The sequence below is a fragment of the Plecotus auritus genome, assembly GCF_963455305.1.
Source record: "Plecotus auritus genome assembly, chromosome: 2".
Classification (NCBI taxonomy): Eukaryota; Metazoa; Chordata; class Mammalia; order Chiroptera; family Vespertilionidae; genus Plecotus; species Plecotus auritus.
In genome coordinates, this window is record NC_137771.1 from 50,425,998 (window position 1) to 50,449,357 (window position 23,360).

The window sequence follows — 23,360 nt, forward strand, 5'->3', positions numbered from 1 at the left end:
CATATGTGTGTGTGTGTGTGTATGAAATCCCAACTTTAATTTCACAGTCCAAATGAGAAATCTCTTTTATATTTGGAATTTGAAATTCATTTCATAGACTGCCTAGGAAAGCTTAAAGAAAAAATAGGATTGGTCCTGACTTTTCCTTACATTGGAGATAATATTGTTACAGCTGAATCTTTGATAAATAGGAAGTCATCCACATATAATAGGATCTTGTTCACGATGCTCCCAGTCTCTTTTCTCCTGCCCCATTTATTGCTGTCAGAAAGACATCCAAACAATGATAAAATATAAAAAGTGGACATGCAATCTGATGCATTCCTAATATAAGAGTCAGAGCAAAATCGATCATGTCTTACAAATATTATTATAATTAAAATACATGTATGTATATATCTATATCAGTGAGCAAAGACTTACCATCACTCTTAAATCTGTGTCTTCATTGTCCATAAACAAAAATATAGAGAATAAATTTAAGGGAAAAATATTCCCACAAACCCAACATGTAACCCTCTCATATTAAAATTAATAGCCTCTACTCACTGCTCCTGCTAAAAAGAAAAAGTATTTCTTTAAATCTGGTTTTCTTGAGGTTCTATGATTTCAGCTATTTTATACATCTACTGACAGAACTTTTAGTTATCTATCTTGTCAACTTTTCAGTGTGCCTTTATTGAGTGCAGGACCTCATATTACAAGAAATTTAAGGATATTTTAAAGATAAGAATCTTTAATAAGATCTTTTTCTACATGAGGATAAAATATATCTTGGAACCTGAATACATACATTCATACTTCATTTATATACAGAAATATTTTATCAAAGCATCACCAACATAGGCATTTTTGATGTTTAGGATTAATATTTGCTGGGATGTAATTTATCTGTAAAGTTATTAAGGTATATAAGTAATAGGTTCTGACCACCAATTAGGATGTGTGTGTAGAGAGGGTATGCAGGGTGTGTGAGTGGAGAGGGTATGTGGAGTCTGTGTGTGGGGGTTCTCCACACTCCAATAATTCTTGAATACCAGCAAGGTATCCTACCACTCAACTCAATTCTGACACTACCTGGAGATAGCATCAGATTCCACAGGTTAAGGGCTTAGTCCCACAAGAACAACCCTCCACTACAGATGCCTATCATAAGCCCAGATTGTCGCCTGTGGCTTCTGATGGACTGGCTGTAAATCAGAGGTTCCCACGACCACCTCATTGTGTTCAATTAATTTGCTAGAACAGCTCACAGAGCTCACTAGGTTACAGATTTATTTCAAAGGACATGACTCAATAGCCAGATTAAGAGAAACAATGGGCAAGATCCCAAACAAAGGAGCTTCTGTCCTTGTAGAACTTGGGGTTCTGCACGTGGAAGTGTTCCGGTTCCCCAACCTGGAAGCTCTCCAAAGCCCCTCCTTTTGGATTTTTGTAGAGGCTCCATTACAAAGCCACAGCTGATGAAATCACTGGCCATTGGAGATTGATTCTACCTTCAACCTCTCTTTCCTCCCCAGAAATGGTGTGTGTGTTTGTGTGTGAGTGAAAGTTTCACTCCTCTGTTTATGGTTGGTTTCCTTGGCAACCTGCCTCTGTCCTTAGGTGTTTTCTAAAAGTCACCTCTTTAACATAAGCCGGGTGGTGGTGGTGGAAAGAGGCTTGTTATGAATCACAAGACACACATTTCACCTTTATGACTCTGAAGCATTTTTAAAATCCAAGAACAAAAGCCCAAATACAACAATAGATGCTCCTGATGCCTTTATTACTCGAAATTCCAAGGGTTGGGGGGCGGGGCTGTGAGCCAGGAACTGTGGACAAAGACTAAATGTATATGAGAAGTATTTTTGGGTCATCTGAATGACCAAATATCTATTCCTTATATATCACAATATTGCCTATTCCTCTCATTATAGCATATATGTTTCTCTTTGGTAGGTTTAAGTGTCTGTTTCCCAACCACCATCTTCCCTAATCCCTTACAAGAACATTTTTTTGTTCAGTCTTGTATCCTCAGTACCAATTGCTTAACACAGGCGTGGGACTTAAAGTTTGAATGAGTGAACAAATAAATGTGTTATAAAACCAATGAATAAGTCTATATACAAGAGAATGGGACAAGGGAAATACCACTTGAATGCTTCCAGCTGTTGTTCAAATCTAGACCTTCACATCAACTGTTCCTTCTTCCTTCTAATTATAATGCTCTCCTATTTGTCCCCATCCTCACCCCCAACTCCTTGTCAGGGTTTTCACTCTTTAATAGTCACACACACACACACACACACACACACACACACACACACACACACAAACACACACCCCAAGGCAGCCTTCCCTTTCCTTGCTCTAAAACCTTTTCTTTATGCTCCTCAGCCTCCTGGGCATACCTTAGTCACAGCACCTATCACACCACACTGTAAAAGGTGAAAGATTTATGCAATCTAAAGAGAAACCAGAGTATCTATCACACCATACTGTAATGATTGGTTATTTCCTAGTCATTTACACTTGAAGGATCGTCTTCATCTGTATCTGCATGTCCAGCCATCAGTACACTGCCTTGCGGTAGTGAGCACTCAAAAACATTTAGAAGTAATGGGTAAAAGAGTAAATGAATGGGAAGGGGAAAGTCTACATTTTTGAAAAGTATCTCAGCATAAACCCTTTGATAAGGGGTCAATCAGATACATACATTATTTCAACTTTTAAACAGAGAAAATTAATATGACTGTATATCAAGATTATTGCTTATACAGGAAAATTACAATTAGAAAAAGTGCTTTAATTCATTGGAAGGACCCAGGCAGAACTATCTTCAACATTCTCTCTACCACCCCTGATCCCATGTCATTAAAAAATGCTTTTTTCCTTCTCAACTTAGGATTCCCTACGCTATCCCCAGATGCCACACTTGGATCTCCTTCCCAGAAATCACCCAATGATCTCTTCCTCCCAAAATGTGTATATGCCCCATGTCCTCAGAGTCTTGAATCACAATTGAGTAATCTCAAAAATATAACCCAGTTTTGTGGGAAAATGGGTGCTCAAGAATTGATGTTCCCATTTTAACAGATATGTTTTTCTAAGACAATGGCTTTACTCAAAGCCCAGTGGAAGGGAAAAAGACATTTGAAACATGGGAACTTTCAGAAATCCTCTAGTCACTGCAGTGGGGTGAGCTCCCTTGTGGCGCCACAGAGGTGAAGGGGTGAATGGGCCACTTGGCATGTGGATTATTTTGAGCTGAAGGCCATTGAGACCTAGCAGATTCAAGAAAAAATTTTACCACTCTCTTAACTGCCTAAAATAATTTAGATAATGAGTGGATCTAGCACAGAAAGAGAGCTTAATCAGAGATAACTTTTTATCTGAAAGACTTACCTGCATGGCAGGGCAAACTTCTAATTACCAAACATCTGCTTTCTCATCATCCTGCAAATTACCCTATCCTCCTGCCTTTTGCAGCTCTAGGCCTCTCATTCCTCAGCTCAGGATGGCATATTAAGCTTCGATTTTCCAACTTGCCCTTGTGTCTCATATCTTTAGGGCTCCCATACATATGAAATTAATTTTTTCTCTCCTGTTAATATGTCTTATGTCAATTTAATCATTAGACCAGCCAAGGGAAGAGGGAACACTTCCCACCGCCTGGAGAGTTAACGAAGCTTGGTGGGTAGGGCAGGGCTGTGAAGCCAGGCTGCCTGAATTTGAATCCACTCTCCATCCAGCCTTCTGAAACCTTAGGCAACCTCACTGGTGCCCAAGTTTTTTTAACTGTAAGATTAAATAAAAGACCTACCTCTAGGAACTGGTAGATTGATAATTGTCTGCTATTAATATTATCATTTTACTGTTATTAGGAGTAGCTCTGAAAGAACCTGAAGAGAGAAATTCCCCAAGATCAGAGAGGAGAAAGGAGAGTGCACTTACTGATTTGGTTGTTCAGCTTGAATGCAATGTCCAGTTGCAGGATAAACAGCATGAATTGGAACCAAGGACTCATCTCCATGAAGGGGAGAGGAATGTGGACAGAAAACACAATGTCATTGGCTCCTATTTCCTTTGGAATTGCTTCATCGATGTCTCGGATTTTGTGGCAATGGTTGGGTCCCCAAGGCACGAACCATTTTGTCTTGTGATGGTTTTTACGAACATCCACACATTTCACTGACAAGTAGGACACAGCCGTGGTGGGTCCTGGAGCTGAAAAGAAAATGTTTTATTATTTTAGAAAAATCATCCACTGAGGTGTTCATTTCCAGCTAATATTATTTTCACTACCGTCTTCCCTCCATTTTTTTGTACTGCCTTCTATAATTTGGGATCAGTAATACCTATGGATCTCCAAAATCTTGGTGAGAATCCTTCACTGACCTCTGTAGGTGTCTTAACATATCCCCAGGGGCCTACCTAGTGTGTTTTCCATCACTGGTATTTATTGAAAGAATATACTTGTAATCTGTTTGGTTCAGTTACCTCCTCACTCCAAAATGAATGTCACAAAAATGCCCAGTGCTCCAGTTCCCACCTGCCTGTGAACTTCAGAGCTCTGGAGTTTCATAGACCAGTGTCTCAAGTCCGAAGACCTGGGTCTGAAACCTGCTTAAACAACTTCCTCTCAGTTCATCTTGGGTAAGTTGGTTAAATTTATAGTGGCTTCAGGACCCTCATCTGAGAAACAAGATGGTTGGTTTCTAAGATTCTTAACTCCAAAATTTACAAAACTGCTTTTTAAAAATATATATATTTTTATTGATTTCCGAGAAGAAGGGAAAGGGAGATATAGAAACATCAATGATGAGAAAGCATCATTAATCTGCTGCCTCCTGCACGCCCCCTACTGGGGATTGAGCCCACACCCCGGGCATGTGCCCTTGACAGGAATCGAACCCGAGACCCTTCAGTCCGGAGGCCAAGGCTCTATCCACTGAGCCAAACCAGCTAGGACCAAAACTGCTTTTGATTGAGAGAAAGAACTATGTTAACCTCAGGTCCCCACTTAGAGTGGTACCTTTCAAAGGATGGGAACTCAAACATTGATACTTCAAAAGTGTACAAAATATAATCCACGCATTTTAAGAGAGAACATCACATTTGAACAATGTAACATTGAAAAAACACTATTTTGTGATTATAAAATGATTACAATAGAGATTTTCAAAATATAGAATTTTTCAAGTTTGAAACAACATTTACCCAAAATCCCACTAAAGGGATGTAACCATTATTAGAAAATATCAAAATACTATCTTTCTTTTCTATGAGTGTATAATTATAAAAAATTTATACATGAATTAAATTGTATGACCTTTAAATACATACTAATATTAACAACAAAAATTTTACAAACTGGGATCATGCCATACATAGTTTTGTAGCTTTTCCTTCTCACTCACTTCGAGAAGCAGAGCAGCACAGTGGTAAATAATACCAGCTCTGGAGCCAACTTGCCTGATGTTAAATCCTGGCTCTCTCATTCTCATTGTGTCACCGCTAAGCCACACTAGGGAAGTTTTGGGTGATATTACTAAATCGGTCTGTGTTTTATTAGTTTTATCATCTCTTCAATGGCAATAATAATAGTACCTACCTCTCTGAATCATTGTGTACAGAAACAAGTTAGCATGAAAAGTACTAAGAACAGCCCTGACCGGTTTGGCTCAGTGGATAGAGTGTCAGCCTGTGGACTCAAGGGTCCCAGGTTTGATTCCGGTCAGGGGCATGTACCTTGGTTGCGGGCACATCCTCAGTAGGAGGTGTGCAGGAGGCAGGTGATCAATGTTTCTCTCTCATCGATGTTTCTAACTCTCTGTCCCTCTCCCTTCCTCTCTGTAAAAAATCAATAAAATATATATATTTTAAAAAGTACTAAGAACAGTGTTTGAGTACATAAAAAGTATGAAACTAATATTACTTATTATATTATAAACTAGAGACCCGGTGCACGAAATTCATGCATGGCGGGGGGTCGGGGGGAGTGTTCCTCAGCCCAGCCTGCACCCTCTCCAATCTGGGACCCCTCGAGGGAGGATCGGGCCTAAATGGGCAGTCAGACATCCCTCTCACAATCCAGGACTGCTGGCTCCCAACTGCTCGCCTGCCTGCCTTCCTGATTGCCCCTAACCGCTTCTGCCTGCCAGCCTGATCACCCCCTAACCACTTCCCTGCCAGCCTGATTGATGCCTAACTGCTCCCTTGCCAGCCTGTTTTCCCCTAACTGCCCTCCCCTGCAGGCTTGGTCACCCCTAACTGTCCTCCCCTACAGGCTTGGGTCCCCCCCAACTTCCCTTCTCTGCAGGCCTGGTCGCCCCCAACTGCCCTCCTCTGCCAGCTTGGTCACCCCTAACTGCCTTCCCCTGCAGGTTTGATTGCCCCCAACTGCCCTCCCTTGCAGGCCTGGTCCCTCCCAACTGCCCTCCGCTGCTGGCCATCTTGTGGTGGCCATCTTGTGTCCACATTGGGGCAGCCATCTTTGACCATATGGGGGCAGCCATTTTTTGTGTTGGAGTGATGGTCAATTTGCATATTACTCTTTTATTAGGTAGGATAATTTCTCCATAATTAAACATTTTCAACTAGCAGTTACAAAATAATCACATGATATACCAAATTGAACTTACCTACACACCCTCAGTTTGTAAAGGTTGTCTATAAATAAGAATAATACTTTGCCTGATATTTTTTGTTTCTAATTTATCTTAACATTTGCATCTGCTATCTATATTTTAATATAGAGATGATCCAAATTTTATATAGAATCTCTTTTCATTTGTTTTTTTTAATGCTTTTCTTCCTTAGAGAAACTTTCTTTACCTCCAAATTCTAAAAAACAGTCTCCTTTATTAACTTCTAGTTATTTTTAACAATTTTATTTTTTTAAATATTTAAATAGTTGATCCTTCTGAAATTTGTTTTGATATAAGAGATGAGGTGAGGTTCTAGATTTTTTATTCTTTTTAATATTGACATTATTCTTTACTGAATAGACTTTCATTGACTTATGACATAACTTTATCTTATGTATAAAATAGATGTTTCTGGACAATCTGCTCTCTGTGTCATGTATTGGATGGCCAAGTCATGGCCCAACACAGCACTGTTTTGAATTCTGTATGTTGATGGTATGTATCAATATCTGACAGAGTAAATCCCCTCTTTCCAGTCCATTTCAAATGTACGTCCTATTGCTGGGATTTTCATTGAAATTACCTTAAGTCTATAAATGAAAGTGGACAGAATAAGCATCCTTTCCCAACATTTAGTGTTCCCATGCGGGAACAATGATTGCTTCTCCATTAACTGGGGTTCATTTTGAAATCTCTTTCATAGCTTTCTTCATGTGGATTTTGCCAGTATACTATCTTTTTTTAAATCAATTTATAAAAATGTTCTCCTAAAGTTAGTAGTGAACAAAAAACATTATGTAAATTATGTTTTACGTGCATGGTTTACATATGTTTAATTCTGTAAATATATTCAGTATACTGTTCTTTCAGACCTGTTACCAGCAGAAATCATCTCTTATTTAATGGAGAAATATGTAAAGCAAGAGGAAAGTCACATAGGAGGCAAAAGTTTGTGTTATTAATATGTTCTCTACCTCTAATGCTCAGATACACATTATTCTATACCTAAATATCTATCCTAAATTTTGAGTGGTAACATGTTGTTTGCAGAAAGTAATGCCTAATGAAAGGTACCCAAAAACCCAGCACTACTAAACTCTAGCTAAAAGTCCTTCAATGTAGAATCCTGAACACTGCAGCCTGGAGTCACCACTAATCCACGCCAGGGCAGTTCTTTAAGACTCAGAACTGTATCACAAAGACATTTTACACCTAATTCATCTGCAATCAGACATCTGGCTTATTATTAGAAATATGAATCAATCAAATTTTGGTTATCCTGACTCAGCTAAATAGCCCACTGACATTAAAAAGACCAAATGGAACATTTAACTGAACCCTTTTTAATGTGGTTGGAGAAATAAACAGGGAGACAAAAGTCACGAATTCTATTTTTAGCTAACATGCTCAAACTGACTATTTGCGGCAAAAAATAGTGACTACATTTTCAAACTTCTATTCTTCCAAAATGAACCAAACTTTTTTCTTTTTTCTTTTTTTTTTTTTCCTTTTGAAAAACAAGCCTTTCCCTCCTTGGACCAAAATGAAAAATAACTAGCTGAGTTCCTCAGCTAAGCTCCAAAACCACATTCCAAACTTAATAACAGAGAAGCTGAGCACTTTACGGGCACAAAGGCTGCATTTTTAATGGACACAGTGAACGCCTGCCTTTACAGCGGCCTGAATCATTTTCATGCTTTCATTAGTCTAGTGTTTCTTGCATAAAGAAAAAAATCCCAGGAATACTAATATTTTCATAAAGGTCATGACAATGAACTTGGGAGTAATCTCAAATGCATCTCCAGCTACACTATGAGAATCACAAACATTTTCCTTTACTTGAATAAATTAGTCCTCTGGACTCAAAAACCTTTGCCTAAATTAAAACCTGAAGACAATTTAATATTTTCAATGTTTCTAGTAGTGCTCAAAAGGCAAAATACTTGTATTGTTGGAGAATGTAAATAGAAATTATGATATTCATAAGTGGGCAATAAATGTTTCCCCAGTAATGTATTTATACCTCAAGACAACTTCCTACTCCCAGATGTTTCTTTATGCAGAAAGCCTATCAAAGTAAACTAAAAAATAAAGCTTATACTTAATGGATGGTTGCCTACAGTAGTTTCATTAAATTGTAGCCAAAATTATGACTACATGGATTACAAAACAGTGTCTAAAATTAAAAGAAGTTTGATTTGTCATTATTTTTTTTTTAAGTGTGATGGATTTTATTGTAAGGGAACAGAGTGAAATGAAGAAGCTGAAATTACCTGCAGCCTCTGAAGAAGCTACAGTCAACTAACAGGTAATATGCAATGAAGGCCTTACTTAGAAACAGTGTGGTTCTAGGGATTAATAGACTGTGTTTATTTAAGAAGGGGCTGGATGGATTCAGGTCAACAAACTGAATCATGTTTACTCGGGTGAAAGCTAAAAATAACCACTCCTCAGTAGTCCTAGAATAGTAATGCAATACCACCCAGCTGCCTCAGCATACTTTATAAATGTCCCCTCTATCCACCCGTAGCATTTACTTGAAAAAAGTGGGCCAAAACTTACCTCTACATCAGTACAATTTAATAGACAGAGCAATCTGGCCAAAAATGAATATGCCCAGGCACTGTGGATGGATTAACTTCTGGTAGGTTAAAACAGCATTTAGAGTGTGCCCAGAAGTCATAAAACCACCAGCTACTTCATTGAAAACTCTGGCCCATTTGAGTTCAGTTCTCCCTACTATGTCAAACATAGGGCTTTTTTTTTTTTTTTTCTTTCCTTATCTGTATTGGTACACAGAATTTTTGGCCTCCACCTCTCTACTATAGCACAAAAACTATGAAATGTGATACTACATGACATTTAATTTTAAAACGATATGGAATCAATTAGACTTCTAATGCAAGGTTGTGAAAAACTGCACAAACACCATTTGAAGCCTTTGAAAATTTAGTGGTCTCTCAATTATGCACATTACTAAGACTCATACTACATTCACCAAATATGTCTTAAGTACCTACTATGCACTAGGCACTGTTAGGGGGTGAAGTGAACCTAATAGACACCAGCCATGTCGAATGTACAAATAATGGGAAAAACAGACAGAAAAACAAATAATTACAGGAAAAAGTAATTATAATTGTAATGAATATTACATTTATCCTGACATTACATGAAAAAGGACAACAGTCAGATATTTGGGAGGTAGGGAAATGGAATTCTTGAAAATGAGGCAAAAATTCCATTCCTCATCACAATGTAACCTTGAGTAAAAATGTAAGTGAACAATGACTAAACTCATACTTCTTTTGGAAGAATATTCATTGACTCCAGTCAGCTTCCTGTTATGGCATCTCAAATGGCAGTCCAGTTTACAAATTACTATCTAGCCAACCACTACCGCTATCATGCTCAAAGTTGAGTCAACATCAAATCATTAGCCCCTACTCCTTCCAGAACCTGTAATTAAAGAGTTGGACAGAGATGCAAGACTTGGTTGCCTCCTAGAAAAGTTAAAATTAAAACAGTATGTTGACATGACACACGGTCTCCATTTAGGGTGGCCAATGCAGACTACTTATTTCTTTGCTTTATTCAAGTGAAAAAGACTCCTTTAGCAATTATCTAGGAGCATTATTATTATGTGAGCACTGTGCTAAGTAAAGATAGAGACAATGAGAGTCCCAGACCCCAAGTTGCTCACGGTCTGGTGTGGGAGGCTGAGAAGTTGGCAGAGAAGTACATCCTGATTGAAACTTGCCCTGATAGAGGTTTGTACAGGATGCATCAGTGGGAAAGGGGGTGAGGGTGGGGGAAGCTGCTTGCAGAAGGTTTGGACTTAAGATTTGTACCTATCCTTGAAAGAGAGCAAGTGTTTGTTAGCCAGGGGGGGAAAAGGCGACTGCCAGATGGGGAAGGTTCTGAAGAAGACCATGTACTCCATCATAGGATACCTAGGAAATCACAGTATGTTCTGCAGATGTCTGTGTTTGAGCATTAGAATTTTTTAAAAGATCACTTAACAAGTGAAGATGCAGCACCACCCCTAACTTTGTTTCAGCTCTTTGCTTTCTCTAACCAGTGGCATAGTTCTACTAGGGAGCTTGGGTTCTGCTCCCAACAGTCTCTGCTACAGTCTATAGAGCAACATGAAGAAGAAATAATAAACAGAACTACAAAGAATTTTTATATGGGGGATCTGTCTTCCTAAGACACCTATCTCTCTGTCCTGTAGGAAAGTTTTCACAAGGCTAGACGTTAGATGTGAGCTCTACTGGAAAGTGGAGAAGCAAGAGCGGGTGGTGGGGAGGGAATGGAGAGGCTCCACTTCATTCTGGCAACTGGGCCTCCAAAGAGCCTTTGAAATCTAGATTGTCAGATAACATCCTTCACCTAAATAACAAAAAGAATGTCTGCCTTGCAACAAAAATGATAAAGATTAATCTGCTTTGGACTACAAGGGGAAGGAATGTAGAGAACAGACCAGTTAAAAGGATAACGCATGTTTATGAGCATTAATAATCATCCTGCAATTGCTAGCAGATTCATTTTGCTACTGACTCAAGAGGGAGGTTGATTTAACTCTTAAACCCTAGTCTCAGTTTAAAAACTTCTATCATGATCTCCGGACCTGAAAAAGCATGAGTGCCTAATTTATTAATCTATATTTAAAAGAATTTCCTCTACTCCGTTCCTTAAAGGTCTTGGGTTACTAGAAAGTGAACATTAGACTTTATTTTTTGAAAGAATTGAGGCTAATTTTAAAAGATAGAATTAATGTTTGGGGCTTAAGACTTACATGGCCTATGTATATATCTACAAAATTAGAGAACAAAAGCAATAGTTGGACAATGTAAGCCCCCACAACTTTCACCTGAACTATAAAGCTAAGTGACTCAATATTCATTTCATTTTGTAATATAGAGAAAACTTCTACTGCCTGGCTATGAATGGTATTTATAAGATTGTATACAGTTATTCTCTCTTATCCACAGGGGATACAGTATAAGACCCCTGGTGGTGGATGCCCAAAACCACCCAATTTGGCATACCTGCATTGCTAGCATCACTAGTCTTGTGCTTTGGGGCCATTATTAAGGAAAATAAGGGTTACATGAGCACAAGCACTGTGATACTGAGACAGTCCATCTGACCACTGAGCCTGGCTACTGACAACTGAGCGGGTGGCATGTACAGTGTGGATAGGCTGGATAAAGAGATGATTCACGTCCCACGCAGGATGGAGCAGGAACATGCAAGATTTCATCAAGCTACTCAGAGCAGCGGACAATTTAAAACTTAGGAATTGTTGATTTCTGGAATTTTCCATGTGATATTTTCGGACCATGGTTGACTGTGGGTAACTAAAACCATGGGTAAAGGGGGACTTCTGTACTCAACTTGGTTCTAATCTTTGCCTATCTATGCTTGCCTCAATGAGAACTGATAGGAAATGGACTGGGCATTTAGCTCTTGGAGAATTCCAGGGTTTGCTAAGGCTTTTTGATGTGCCTCAAGGAGGGGAAGGAGGAAAAGGAAAGAGGAACATGGGTGGCAGAAACTGATGAGACCAGATGGATTCCTGTTATTTATACAACTACAATTTTTATTCAAAGTCCCCCCAGAGCACTCATTTAACATAAAAGAATCTTCAACTAAATTTAGAAATTAGTTTTTGAATGTGTTAATGTGAGTTCCCACAGAGATTCTGCCTGTCTTTCTCAAGCTCAAAAAACCTCCTACTCTAATTCTAGTTCAAAGGAAACATGTGGGTTATACTGTACAACTGATGTAGCCAGATCATATTATTTCCTTGACTTGTGAGGTTTTAGACAACTAGCCAGCCCTTCGGCCAATTCGGTTTGCCGTTCCCTCCAGGTCAGTTCCCAAAATGATTCCTTGGTATCTGCCACAGCACGTGTCTACTAAGTTTTAGGATGTCTCACTATAATAGCTGCTTCAAAATTTTCAGCTAGAAAGTGTAACACTTATGTTAAACTGACTTAGTGCTTTGGAATTAACTGACTCAGTCTGTTAATTCCTTTACTGAAATTGCTCTGAAGTTATAATGGTCAGACGCTCACACTCCCTCTGCCACCGACTCTGAAGATAAAATTCTCCTATATTTCAACCATACCAATTAAATCTTACTAGATTACTAAGTGAAATATTATTTCACAATTCAATCTCAATTACTGGAGAACCGAAAGTGGGTCTGCAGGGCCAAGACCTGGAGAAGTGGTTTTCGGAATGATCCCAGCCGTGCCCTAGTGTGTGTAATGGGGTGCGCTAAGTATAATGTAATCCATTCCTGCCAGCAATTTTCAGTAAGTAGTTAATTATGCTAACATCTGTTCTAGGAAAGCTAAATTTTTTAACACGGCAGAACATTCCTCTACACTAAACTACTACCACGAAAATACACAAACACACACACCATGTAGCCGAGTTGAATGCAAAATAATTTATGCCATACATACAAATGTCAAGCACTTATTTAAAAATAGTTCCCTACAGCATAAACTTGTGAAAAATGACATAGACTTTTCGACAGCAAAGTCTCAGAAATTGTAGCAAACACTCTGTATAATTCATTCTGACTTTAAAAATATTGAAAAATGTTATATGTTTACATCGAAGGCTGATGAGGATTTTAAGCTGCTTGGCCTGCAACCTCAATTGTGTTGGAGCCAGAGATGTAACAGCTTTGAAGAATAGAAGAATGACTCTATATTTGTCAGAATCGACACGGCAGACAGGCAGCGCCGCTTGGCTTCCATTACTTGCCTGGCTTAGATCCCGTGGAACTGAGGAGAGTTGGAACCAAGGGGGAAAAAAATGAGAGTGCTTTGGGACACTGAGCCAAACTCTTACATAGTATTTGAAATGCTGTGGTAAACATGGCATTACTTAAGGCTCAAAAGATTGGTGCCAGTTTTTTCCTCTTTAGGAAAAAATAATAAAATGCACAGAAAGGGTCCTTCCAGAGACATAACACATCAAATCTGCCAACCATCAGACGTGCTAATTGGGGGAGAAACACTGAATTCTGAATTTGGATTACAAAACAGACCCTCACCTTTGGTATGCAGCTGCAAAGAGAGACTAAATTAAGAAATGTGAGGAAAGTGCGTCACATCAAATCACTAATTCTAACCACTATCCCTGAAAAATACCTACGATTACTGTTCTCCATCACTCCTGAAATACCCAAAACAGTAAATATGAAATACACATGAAGTGAACACAAAAGACTTCCCTAGAAAAACCAAATGGCTCATCTGTTGATGCTCTTGCTCATTGCTTGGCAAACCAGTAGTCTGGGCTGAATTTTTGACACTCTGCCAGGGCTTCAAAATCAGCCACCTTTCAGCCAAAAGGCAGTGGAACGAGGCCAAGACCACCTATGGAAAGTGAATTACAGCACCTTATAATTTACTGCCTTGGCTATGATCTTTCATAAAGCCAGCATGGAGGGCAGACCAGCTCTTCTGTGGGAAATCTCTGAGCCTTCGGAGAGGCCCCAAAGCTGCCCTGGCAGAGCTGTGGGGAGAGGGGTGGCAGAGAGGTGGACAATTGGCTCTTATTTTGGGAGCAAGCTTGGCACACTTTTGTCTTAACATTTTAGGTTTAAGAAACCCCCAAATTTTTCTAGAAGCAACAGCGGCTTTGTTCTGAAGTACTCGTTCCACTCTATAAATTTCACACGTTCATTATTTATAATTTATTTTTATCAGGCACTTATTATTTATAAATTACAGACCTCTACCTTTATCAATATAATCAATGTTAATAATAAACACAGATCTTAACTATGCCGATTGCACATTACAGTTTACAAAGCATTTCACACACTTGAATCATCTAATCCAGAAAGAGATGGTGGAATCACACAGGCTCCCTAAAATGCACTGAACTCACTTGAAACTAATGGCTACTCTCCCATCACTTATTGGGTTTCGGGTTATGACTTCACATCCTGGGCTGGCAGTCTGGGAAGTTAACCTAGACGAGAATACCTGACCCAGGAACACATGACAGACCTGCCATGGAAGAGTCTGTGAGAAGAATAAGTGCCAAGATTCCAAGTTGGAGGTAATGTCAGAGCAACCTAAGGAAAGAATTCACTAATAAATTGCATAGGCAAACAATGGCACAATTAGATTCAGGAAAGGGCGAGGTCTCCATTCATGGAAACATTCGGGAAGTAACTGAATAGATAAGAGCCTGAACTAAGTCAGATTTCCTCAGTGACACCAAAATGATAGAGTCTCCTATTCATACATATAGGATACTAAGGAATGAAGATCGTAAGGCCCAAAGAAAGAGCTTCATGCAAATTGATTAATATTGATTAGTATTTCTCCATTTCAGACAAAAGTACAGGGCACTCTGAAGGGCAAACAATTTAATGTTAGAAAGTGCAAGCTGAAGCTAAGGTCAAGCAAGGCTCGTTAATGATTTTACCTGGAATTTCACAAATGCCAGGGATAATCATATCCCCTTTCTTGATTTTTCAAAGAAAAGGTAGGACCTTATAATTTCAAATTCTCTAGAATTGGAGGTAGAGGTCAATTGGAGGTAGAGGGTAAACTATAATTTCAACTGTTACATTCTTAGAATGTATTAGGTTTTTAAAAATCATTGAAATAAAATTAAGACCGCTATGTAATTGTTAAATATTTTAATCAGCTCTGGGTTCTAGTTTAGGTGTCACTTCCTTCATTCATTCAATTTGTTAAATGCCTATAATGTGCCAGCATCTCAAGACTTCATCAGTTTCCCTTCAGTAACAAATTATCCTTATTTCCTCTAATGCCAATATTCCCTAGTCTAGGCTTTTATTATAGCACTAGAGGCCTTTCGTGCACTGGGTCGGGGGGAGGGGTGTCCTCAGCCCAGCCTGTGCCCTCTCACAGTCCAGGACCCCTCGGGGGATGTCCACCTGCCGGCTTAGGCCCGAGGGGAGCGGGTCTAAGCCAGCAGGCAGACATCCCTCGAGGGGTCTTTAGCACAGCCGTGGAGGCGGGAGAGGCTCCAGCCACTGCCACTGTGCTCACCAGCTGTGAGCCCGGCTTCTGGCTGAGCTGCACTCCCCCTGTGGGAGCGGCACTGACCACCAGGGGGCAGCTCCTACATTGAGCGTCTGCCCCCTGGTGGTCAGTGCATGTCATAGCAACTGGTCGTTCCTCCGTTCAGTCGATTTGCATATTAGCCTTTTATTATATAGGATTCTACTTTATTTACAAACATAGCTTCTGAAGCATACAAAATTATAAGCTCCTGAAAGGCCAGTTTTTTTTCCTCCTTATGGCACCAGAGATTTGAACATGGAGATCTTCCAAATCTGAATTGAATTATTTATATTATGTCATAATAAGCACATTAAATTATTTGTTAGGAAATTAACTTATATTAAACACTTATTCACTTTTTGTTTACTTATCAAATACTGACTTTTATCAAACATATTAGATCCTACAAAAAAATGCCATAGTGAATTTGACCCATGCTCCCTACATCAAAGTACAATTAAGACTGGCATTCAGTGTGGGACAAAGCCATGCCTCTTCTTCATACCAACCTTCCAATGTTACACATGTGCCCTAGTTGAGGCTCATTTCCATTTATGATGGTTCTTGCAGATCTGTGTCAACCTATATATACAATGAATACTGAGTTTTGAGGATCAAAATGATATCTTCTAAACTGGAACACTACCATCTCAATCCACAGTAAAAAAAAAAAAAGTACATTTACACATCAAAAGAATGTGTAAGAGACAGACAACAGGCAAGGAAAAACATGGTAATATTTTAAAAATTTTGCCAAAAGGGTTTATAGCTAATATTAAAATGTGGGAGCATATTTAGATAACTACTCTTTAGCCTACTTCCTGGAAATTGAGGTTCTCAAAGGTAGAATTTAACCATTATTTATCCTATTCCAGCACTGCCCTGAGGGAATCAGGCCTGCATGACAGAAATAAAATAAGAAAAAAGTGTTTATTTCTTAGCCTTCAATGCATATAATGAGTGGCTGCATAAATGAAGACTTTATGATGAAACCTTTATTCTTAAGAACACCCAGAGGGGAAAACTGGCAATTTCATTAGTATCTTAAACCAATTCCTAGCAGAGAGAAAAGCAAACACCTTTCTAAAGGCATCAAACCTACTTTTGAGATCAAATCTACAAAACAGGCTCAGACAGAAACCTGGGCAGAGGAACCTTCTGTTGCATGTATAATCTATTTACCCAGCAGCTCTAAATAAGTTTTTCTCTCTGGCCCAATGAATTACATACAAAAGTTCTGAAAGAACTAGTAGAGAAAAGCAATGGAAGGCTTCTGGTGTTAAAGGATCTGTGGGGCATAGCCTGGGGATCAAAAGTCTCAAGATAATACATGGAGCTTCTTATTTAGGAAGAAGAATTTGCAGGCCCTGTTGATTCATGTGGGATGTGAGTGAGAAAGAGGAATCAAGAATGTCCCCAAGTTTCCTGTACCAGCAGCAGATGGATAGTAATGTCATTTTCCTAGAAGAGGAATCAAAGAAAAATGAGTGATAGGTCATGTCACATAGTAGCTGGAGGTATGTGGCTTGTTAAAGAAAAGAGCTGGGTTTGCATTGAGGGGAGTAGGTTACAGATAAAAGGTCACATGTGTGAGTGGCTAAGAATTGGAAGAGAAATTAGATTTATTCTAGGTTGTCCCAATGTTGCAAGTTCTAAGGAAGGAATTCTGAGATCGATACAATCTGATGGTCCAAAGTCAACCAGACCAGTTGAAGACAATGAGCTGCCCACACCTGTGTGAATACAGGTGCTCCTGCTGGTAACACTGGGTGGTGCAAAAAGTGCAGGGGATGGAATCTTGGAGGGAAGGTGGAGGTGGGTGGGTGGGTAGGTGGGAAGAGACTACCAAAGAACTTGTATGTATACACTAGTATGCATAACCTATGGACACAGACAATAGGGTGGTGAAGGCCTGGGGCAGGGGGTGGGGGTGGGCTAAAAGGGATTAATTTGGGGGAAAGGGGACATATGTAATACTTTCAACAATAAAAATTTAATGAAAAAAAAAAAAAGTACAGAGGACACCTGAGTACTGGATGGGGGTGGAAGAACAGCTGTTAGTGACCTCTTCATCAACATTCTATGAGCCCTCTTCACACACTTAGAGCTTCACTCTGGGCCACAAATCAGTCTGCTGTTCCTGAACGACTGCAAACTTGAGGAGAAGAATCTTGGTGGAATTATCCCAGGAATCAGCCCTGTGGGACATGCCACCAACCAGGCAAATTATCCCACCAAACTTGGAGCCCAGTGCTTTCAAATGTAAAGGCAGTATTGTAACTGTTACATCTAACTTACAAATTGTATGACTATGGAGGGAAGTAATATACACTATGTTATGGTAAAAATCATTCTTTCATGATTCAAAAATATATGTTCATATCAGGGTCAATTTGTATGCCAAGACTAGAGGCTGCCAAGCCTTTGTTCATCTATCTAGGCTCCTTCTCCCTTCATTTTCCTTATATTTTCGTATCTATTAGAGGAAAAGACCTTAATCATCCTACTCTACCGTGTTACTATTAGGGATCAGAATGGGCTTCGGGTGTTTTCTATCTTCCACTAACTGGTGAGATTACTGAACTGTTCCAAAAAGCAAGGGCAAACCCCAGCCAACTGTAAAATTTCTTACTGATGTATTCAGCATGATGAAATATACCTCCATAATATGCACTATGGGAAGTGACTCTAATCCAATCACAAAGAAAATGTTTAGGGATTTAAAAAATCCACTCCAGCTTCCAGCTGATGGCCCATGCATTCACAGTATAACACAACACAAAGACATTCCAATACAATGAAATAATGTGGAGCATGTCCAGCCTGTTTTTCAGAATGATAGAAATAGGCTCTACAAAGCTGTCTATTACTATTCAGAAGAAATGAAAGTCACGGCATACACTGACCTAAAAGATCATTGACAAAATTTGCTAATCAATTCATAATATTCATCAATTCATAACATTCACTCAGATTTTCATTTAAACTGCTAGGTTCTTAATATATTCCAAATTTTACATAGATCACCTTCTACAAAAAATATTCTGTAAGAGAAAACAATAATTACAGTGCAGCTTTCATAGGAAGGGCTCTTTATGTGGGCTGTAGACATCTATAAAAACAGAGTAAGAAAAATTTAAAGCAAGGGCTATAGACTCAGAAATACTTGGGTTCAAGTCCCAGCTCTATTACTTACTAATAGGTTAGTTAGGCAATATACATAGCTTTATGAAATGTCAGTTTCCTCTTTATAAAATTTTACTAAGAGAACCCATCTCGCCCAGACAGCTTGGCTCAGTGGTTGAGCATCAACCTGGAGGTCCTGGTTTGATTCCGGTTAGGGCATATGCCCAGGTTGCTGGCTCCATCTCCAGAGTAGGGCTTTCAAGAGGCAGCAGATCATTGATTCTCCTCATCATTGATGTTTCTATCTCTCTCTCCCTCTCTGAAATATATATATATATTTTTTAAGAGTACCCATCTCACAGGTTGGTTGTGAAGAGAAAATAATTACTAGAAAGAGCCTACTACATCACCTTGCACATAGTGAGCCTCAATCAATGTTAAGTATTCATAACAATGATGCTGCCAGCAAATGGAGAAGAAGAATAACCTGGTGGGAGGTGGGGACATTATTCCTGCTCTCTATCCTATCTTCTTCCCCCTAAGGATGTGTTAATCCTAAGGTACTAGAGGGTCTGGATCTTGGGTCATTAAAAACAGGGATTCTCCTTGTCTCTCAGTGAACAGTCCCAATAATCAGAAATGCTGCTATAAAAATTTTAACTTGAATGTCTAAGATGTATTTCCCTGAGAAATAACCCAGGGATATCCTAGTCAGCCTGTTGCTTGAGGGAACATAGAATTAGCCCTTGTTTTCTCCTCAGTGAAATGGGATTATAACATTTTTTCACAATTATTTTTACAAATTATTGTAAAATAATTATGGCCAAAAAAATTAGCATGGGTCTCCCATACTCCTTCCCCTGCTCCCTACAGATAAAGAGAATGCTTGTTTTGCTTGTTTTGTTGCATACTCTCACCTGCCCTCCAGTGAGGGTTCAACTATTGCTAGATAAATTTTTTTAGTTTTCATGGTATATAATCAAGAGAAAGGAAACAGGTAGAAGAGATGGTCTTGGCTGGGAGAGGTCAGCCCTGTCATTAATAAGGGCAACATCCTATATAATAAAAGGGTAATATGCAAATTGACCAAACGGCAGAATGACCGGTCGCTATGACTCGCACTGACCACCAGGAGGCAGACCCTCAATGCAGGAGCTGCCCCCCTGGTGGTTAGTGCGCTCCCACAGGGGGAGCACCGCTCAGCCACAAGCAGCTCGCCTCCGCGGCAGTGCTAAGGATGTCCGACTGCGGCTTAGGCCCACAGTCAGACATCCCCCGAGGGCTGAGGGACGCCCTCCCCATACACACACTAAGTGCACAAATGTCTTGCACCAGGCCTCTAGTAAGAAAATAAGATAGCAGGTGCAAAAACGTCATATAGACCTTCGGCAGGATTTATTAGCATGTGACATTGGGAAGATTAGAAAGGATTGACAAACACACATTAGGATTATGTGACTAGACTAAATGAGGTTAGAGCTACAGCTACACTAGATCATCTTATTTCAGTATTTTATTCAAAGCCTAGGTTCCTCACAATCAGAGCACTTACACTTGCCAATTCCATCTTAGTACTCCTGGCTGCCCTGTCCCCATCCCTCTATCCCAGGGTTTCTCAACTTGGGCACTATTGTAAGCAGGATAACTGTTGTGGGGGAAGCATCATGCATTGTGGGATATTAAGCAGCAGTCCTGGCTTCTATTCCCTAGTTGCTAGTAGCATCTTCCCTCCTTCCCCAGCAAGATATGAAAATAAAAAATGTCTCCAGATATTGCTAAATATCCCCTCAGGGAGGCAAGACTCTTCCTAGTTGAGAATCCCTACTTTTTCCTAACAACCCACGCTTAGAAGAAAAATGCATACCCCTCTAAGCCAGTCTGTGACACTGCCTTTTCAGAGTTTGCAACTATAGGAGTAGTTGAGTTCTCAACAATCCATTACCATTACAGTTATTTACATACTGGACTGGCTGCATCAGGTTGTCATCTACAAATTAGAAATGATCATAACAGGTACTATTTATTGGATATTTGTTATGTTGGGCTGAAAAGGTAAATAACTCATCCAAGGTCAACAAGTAGTTGAACTGGGGTTTGAACCCTAACTCTATCTGAGCTCAGAAACTCTCCTTGCCTTGGGCCATACTATTTCTTCTACTGAGAAAAATCAATGCAGAGATATATGGGACATACATTTAGCATAAATTATCTGATTTAAAATGGTGAGGTGGTACATGGACTGTTCTAGAACTCAATGTTCTCTGAATAAGCTGACCACCAAAAATATAGATGTTTTTGTTCTAAGGATGCTAACAAGTTGATTTTTGAATTATGGACGATCTACTAAACACAGGAAAATGGTGGTTTCCTCTAACTAAAAACAATAATCAGTAGCTGGTTGCCATGGTAGCAGAGGTAAACTTAATCTTGATGGGGAATACAATCACTAGATAGGGACAGCAAGTATGGTCAGGAGTCTAAACCAGATAAGGAGTGTTTCAACTGGAAAAGAGAAAGTTGAAAAAGAGAAATGATAATCATCTTTAATTATTTGAAAGGTCACCATCTAACAGAAGGGAAGCATATAATCTAAATTATTCCAAAAGGAAAATTCGTGAGTGGAAATTACAATGTGGTAATGGAAGCCAGTTTTCCACTGAATGATAAGAAAGAACATTTAACCACCATAGTGTTTAAATTGGATTGGACAGCAACTCATCACTAGGACAGAAAGGGGATGGCAAGGGTGGTGTCTCTGCTGGAAGATCCCAGTGTGGGTGAGACTGGACTAGATAAATGCACAGGCCCCTTATAAAAAAAAAGATCTACTTCTCTAAATAACTAGAAAATTGTGAATTCCTGCTGAAAACAGACAATGGAGGGTGAGGTTAAGTAGGGGTCTCCACTGGGCAGAGAGAGAATACCAGTAGGAGCTCATCACCATAATAGGAGTGGGAAATTCCAATCTTTCGTAGGAAGAAAATATCACATAGGTAAGACCAGACACAAGAGAGAAAAACCTTGTGAAGAATTTTTTCCTTCTGTACTGATGACCAAGGGATAGGGCAGTGGTCGGCAAACTGCGGCTCACGAGCCACATGCGGCTCGCGAGCTGTGGTTTGCCGCTCTGTTGACTAATGAGTTTGCCGACCACTGGGATAGGGGCTTAATCACAAGGAACAACAACAGCCTGTAATTATTGGAATTGAGAGTCTAGGTCAGTGGTCGGCAAACTCATTAGTCAACCGAGCAGCAAACCGCGGCTCGCGAGCCACAGTTTGCCGACCACTGGGATAGGGCAATAGAGGTTAAAAAAAATTCAAGAATCAAGCAGCTCTTTCTTCTGTCTTTCAACCCTAAGATATTGTAATGCCTCTTCCTTGGACTTTATAGCTACCTCTCACTATTTTGACTTCAAAATTCTATTTAATTCTTTTTTTTTTAATATATTTTATTGATTTTTTACAGAGAGGAAGAGAGAGGGATAGAAAGTTAGAAACATCGATGAGAGAGAGACATCGATCAGCTGCCTCCTGCACGCCCCCTACTGGGGATGTGCCCGCAACCCAGGTACATGCCCTTGACCAGAATCGAACCTGGGACCCTTCAGTCCGCAGGCCGATGCTCTATCCACTGAGCCAAACTGGTTAGAGCCTATTTAATTCTTTAAAAAAACTGCATAGCCCTGGACGGTGTTACTCAGTGGTTAGAGTGCCAGCCCTCCCATCAAAGGGTCTCTGGTTCGATTCCCAGTCAAGGATACATACTTGAGTTGCAGGTTCAATCTCTAGCCCTGGTTGGGGCATGTGTAGGAAGCAACCAATCGATGTGTCTCTCTCACATTGATGTTTCTCTCTCTCCCACTCCCTCCCTTCCACTTTCTCTAAAAAAATTATTGAAAAAATATCCTCCAATGAGAACTAACAAAAAAAGAAAAGAAAATACACAAACATGCAGGTAGAAAATAGCTAGAGTAATAGTTGATTGGCTATCTCCTAAACACTAATATTACCTTTGGTTTCACTACCTTTGATTTACCCTTAACCAACAATTCATTATAAATCATCTCACCACTACATTCACAGGATGGAAACAGGACAAGGCTATCCTCAAACTTTCCTCTTAGAAAATCAACCACATGGTAAACTTGCAGGACCTATCTTGGAAAACAAAATGGTTACAAAGTCAACCTCTGCTAAGGCATACAACCTCCCTTGTAAAAGGGAGGTGCTAAAAGTATAATAGGTTTTCTTCAAGAAAAAAAAAACAACTTATACCGATTCATCTTTCCACATTAAATATGAATAATACTTAAGAGAAAATTTCCCTATCTCTTTATCTACAGGGCTCTCGAAACATTTACAGTCTCATTACTTTACAGAACACCCGTTAAGTGAATACCAAAGATTATTATCCTCCTTTGATTTCCAAAAAGACAACTATAGAAAGACTAAACAATAAGTTGTCCAAGAATGTTCAGTAAATTGAGATGCTTGAAGTTTTCCATCCAGTGCTTATTTTAGGGACT

General features: G+C 39.5%; 1 protein-coding gene across 1 annotated transcript in view; it reads right to left on the reverse strand.

The window, feature by feature from the left end:
* WLS (Wnt ligand secretion mediator) overlaps positions 1-23,360 on the reverse strand; it is a 100,931-nt gene that overhangs the window by 55,484 nt on the left and 22,087 nt on the right. Inside the window, exon 2 of the mRNA XM_080656954.1 lies at positions 3,937-4,209. Within this exon, the coding sequence (XP_080513080.1) occupies positions 3,937-4,209 (273 nt within the window). The remainder of the gene's footprint in view (positions 1-3,936; positions 4,210-23,360) is intronic.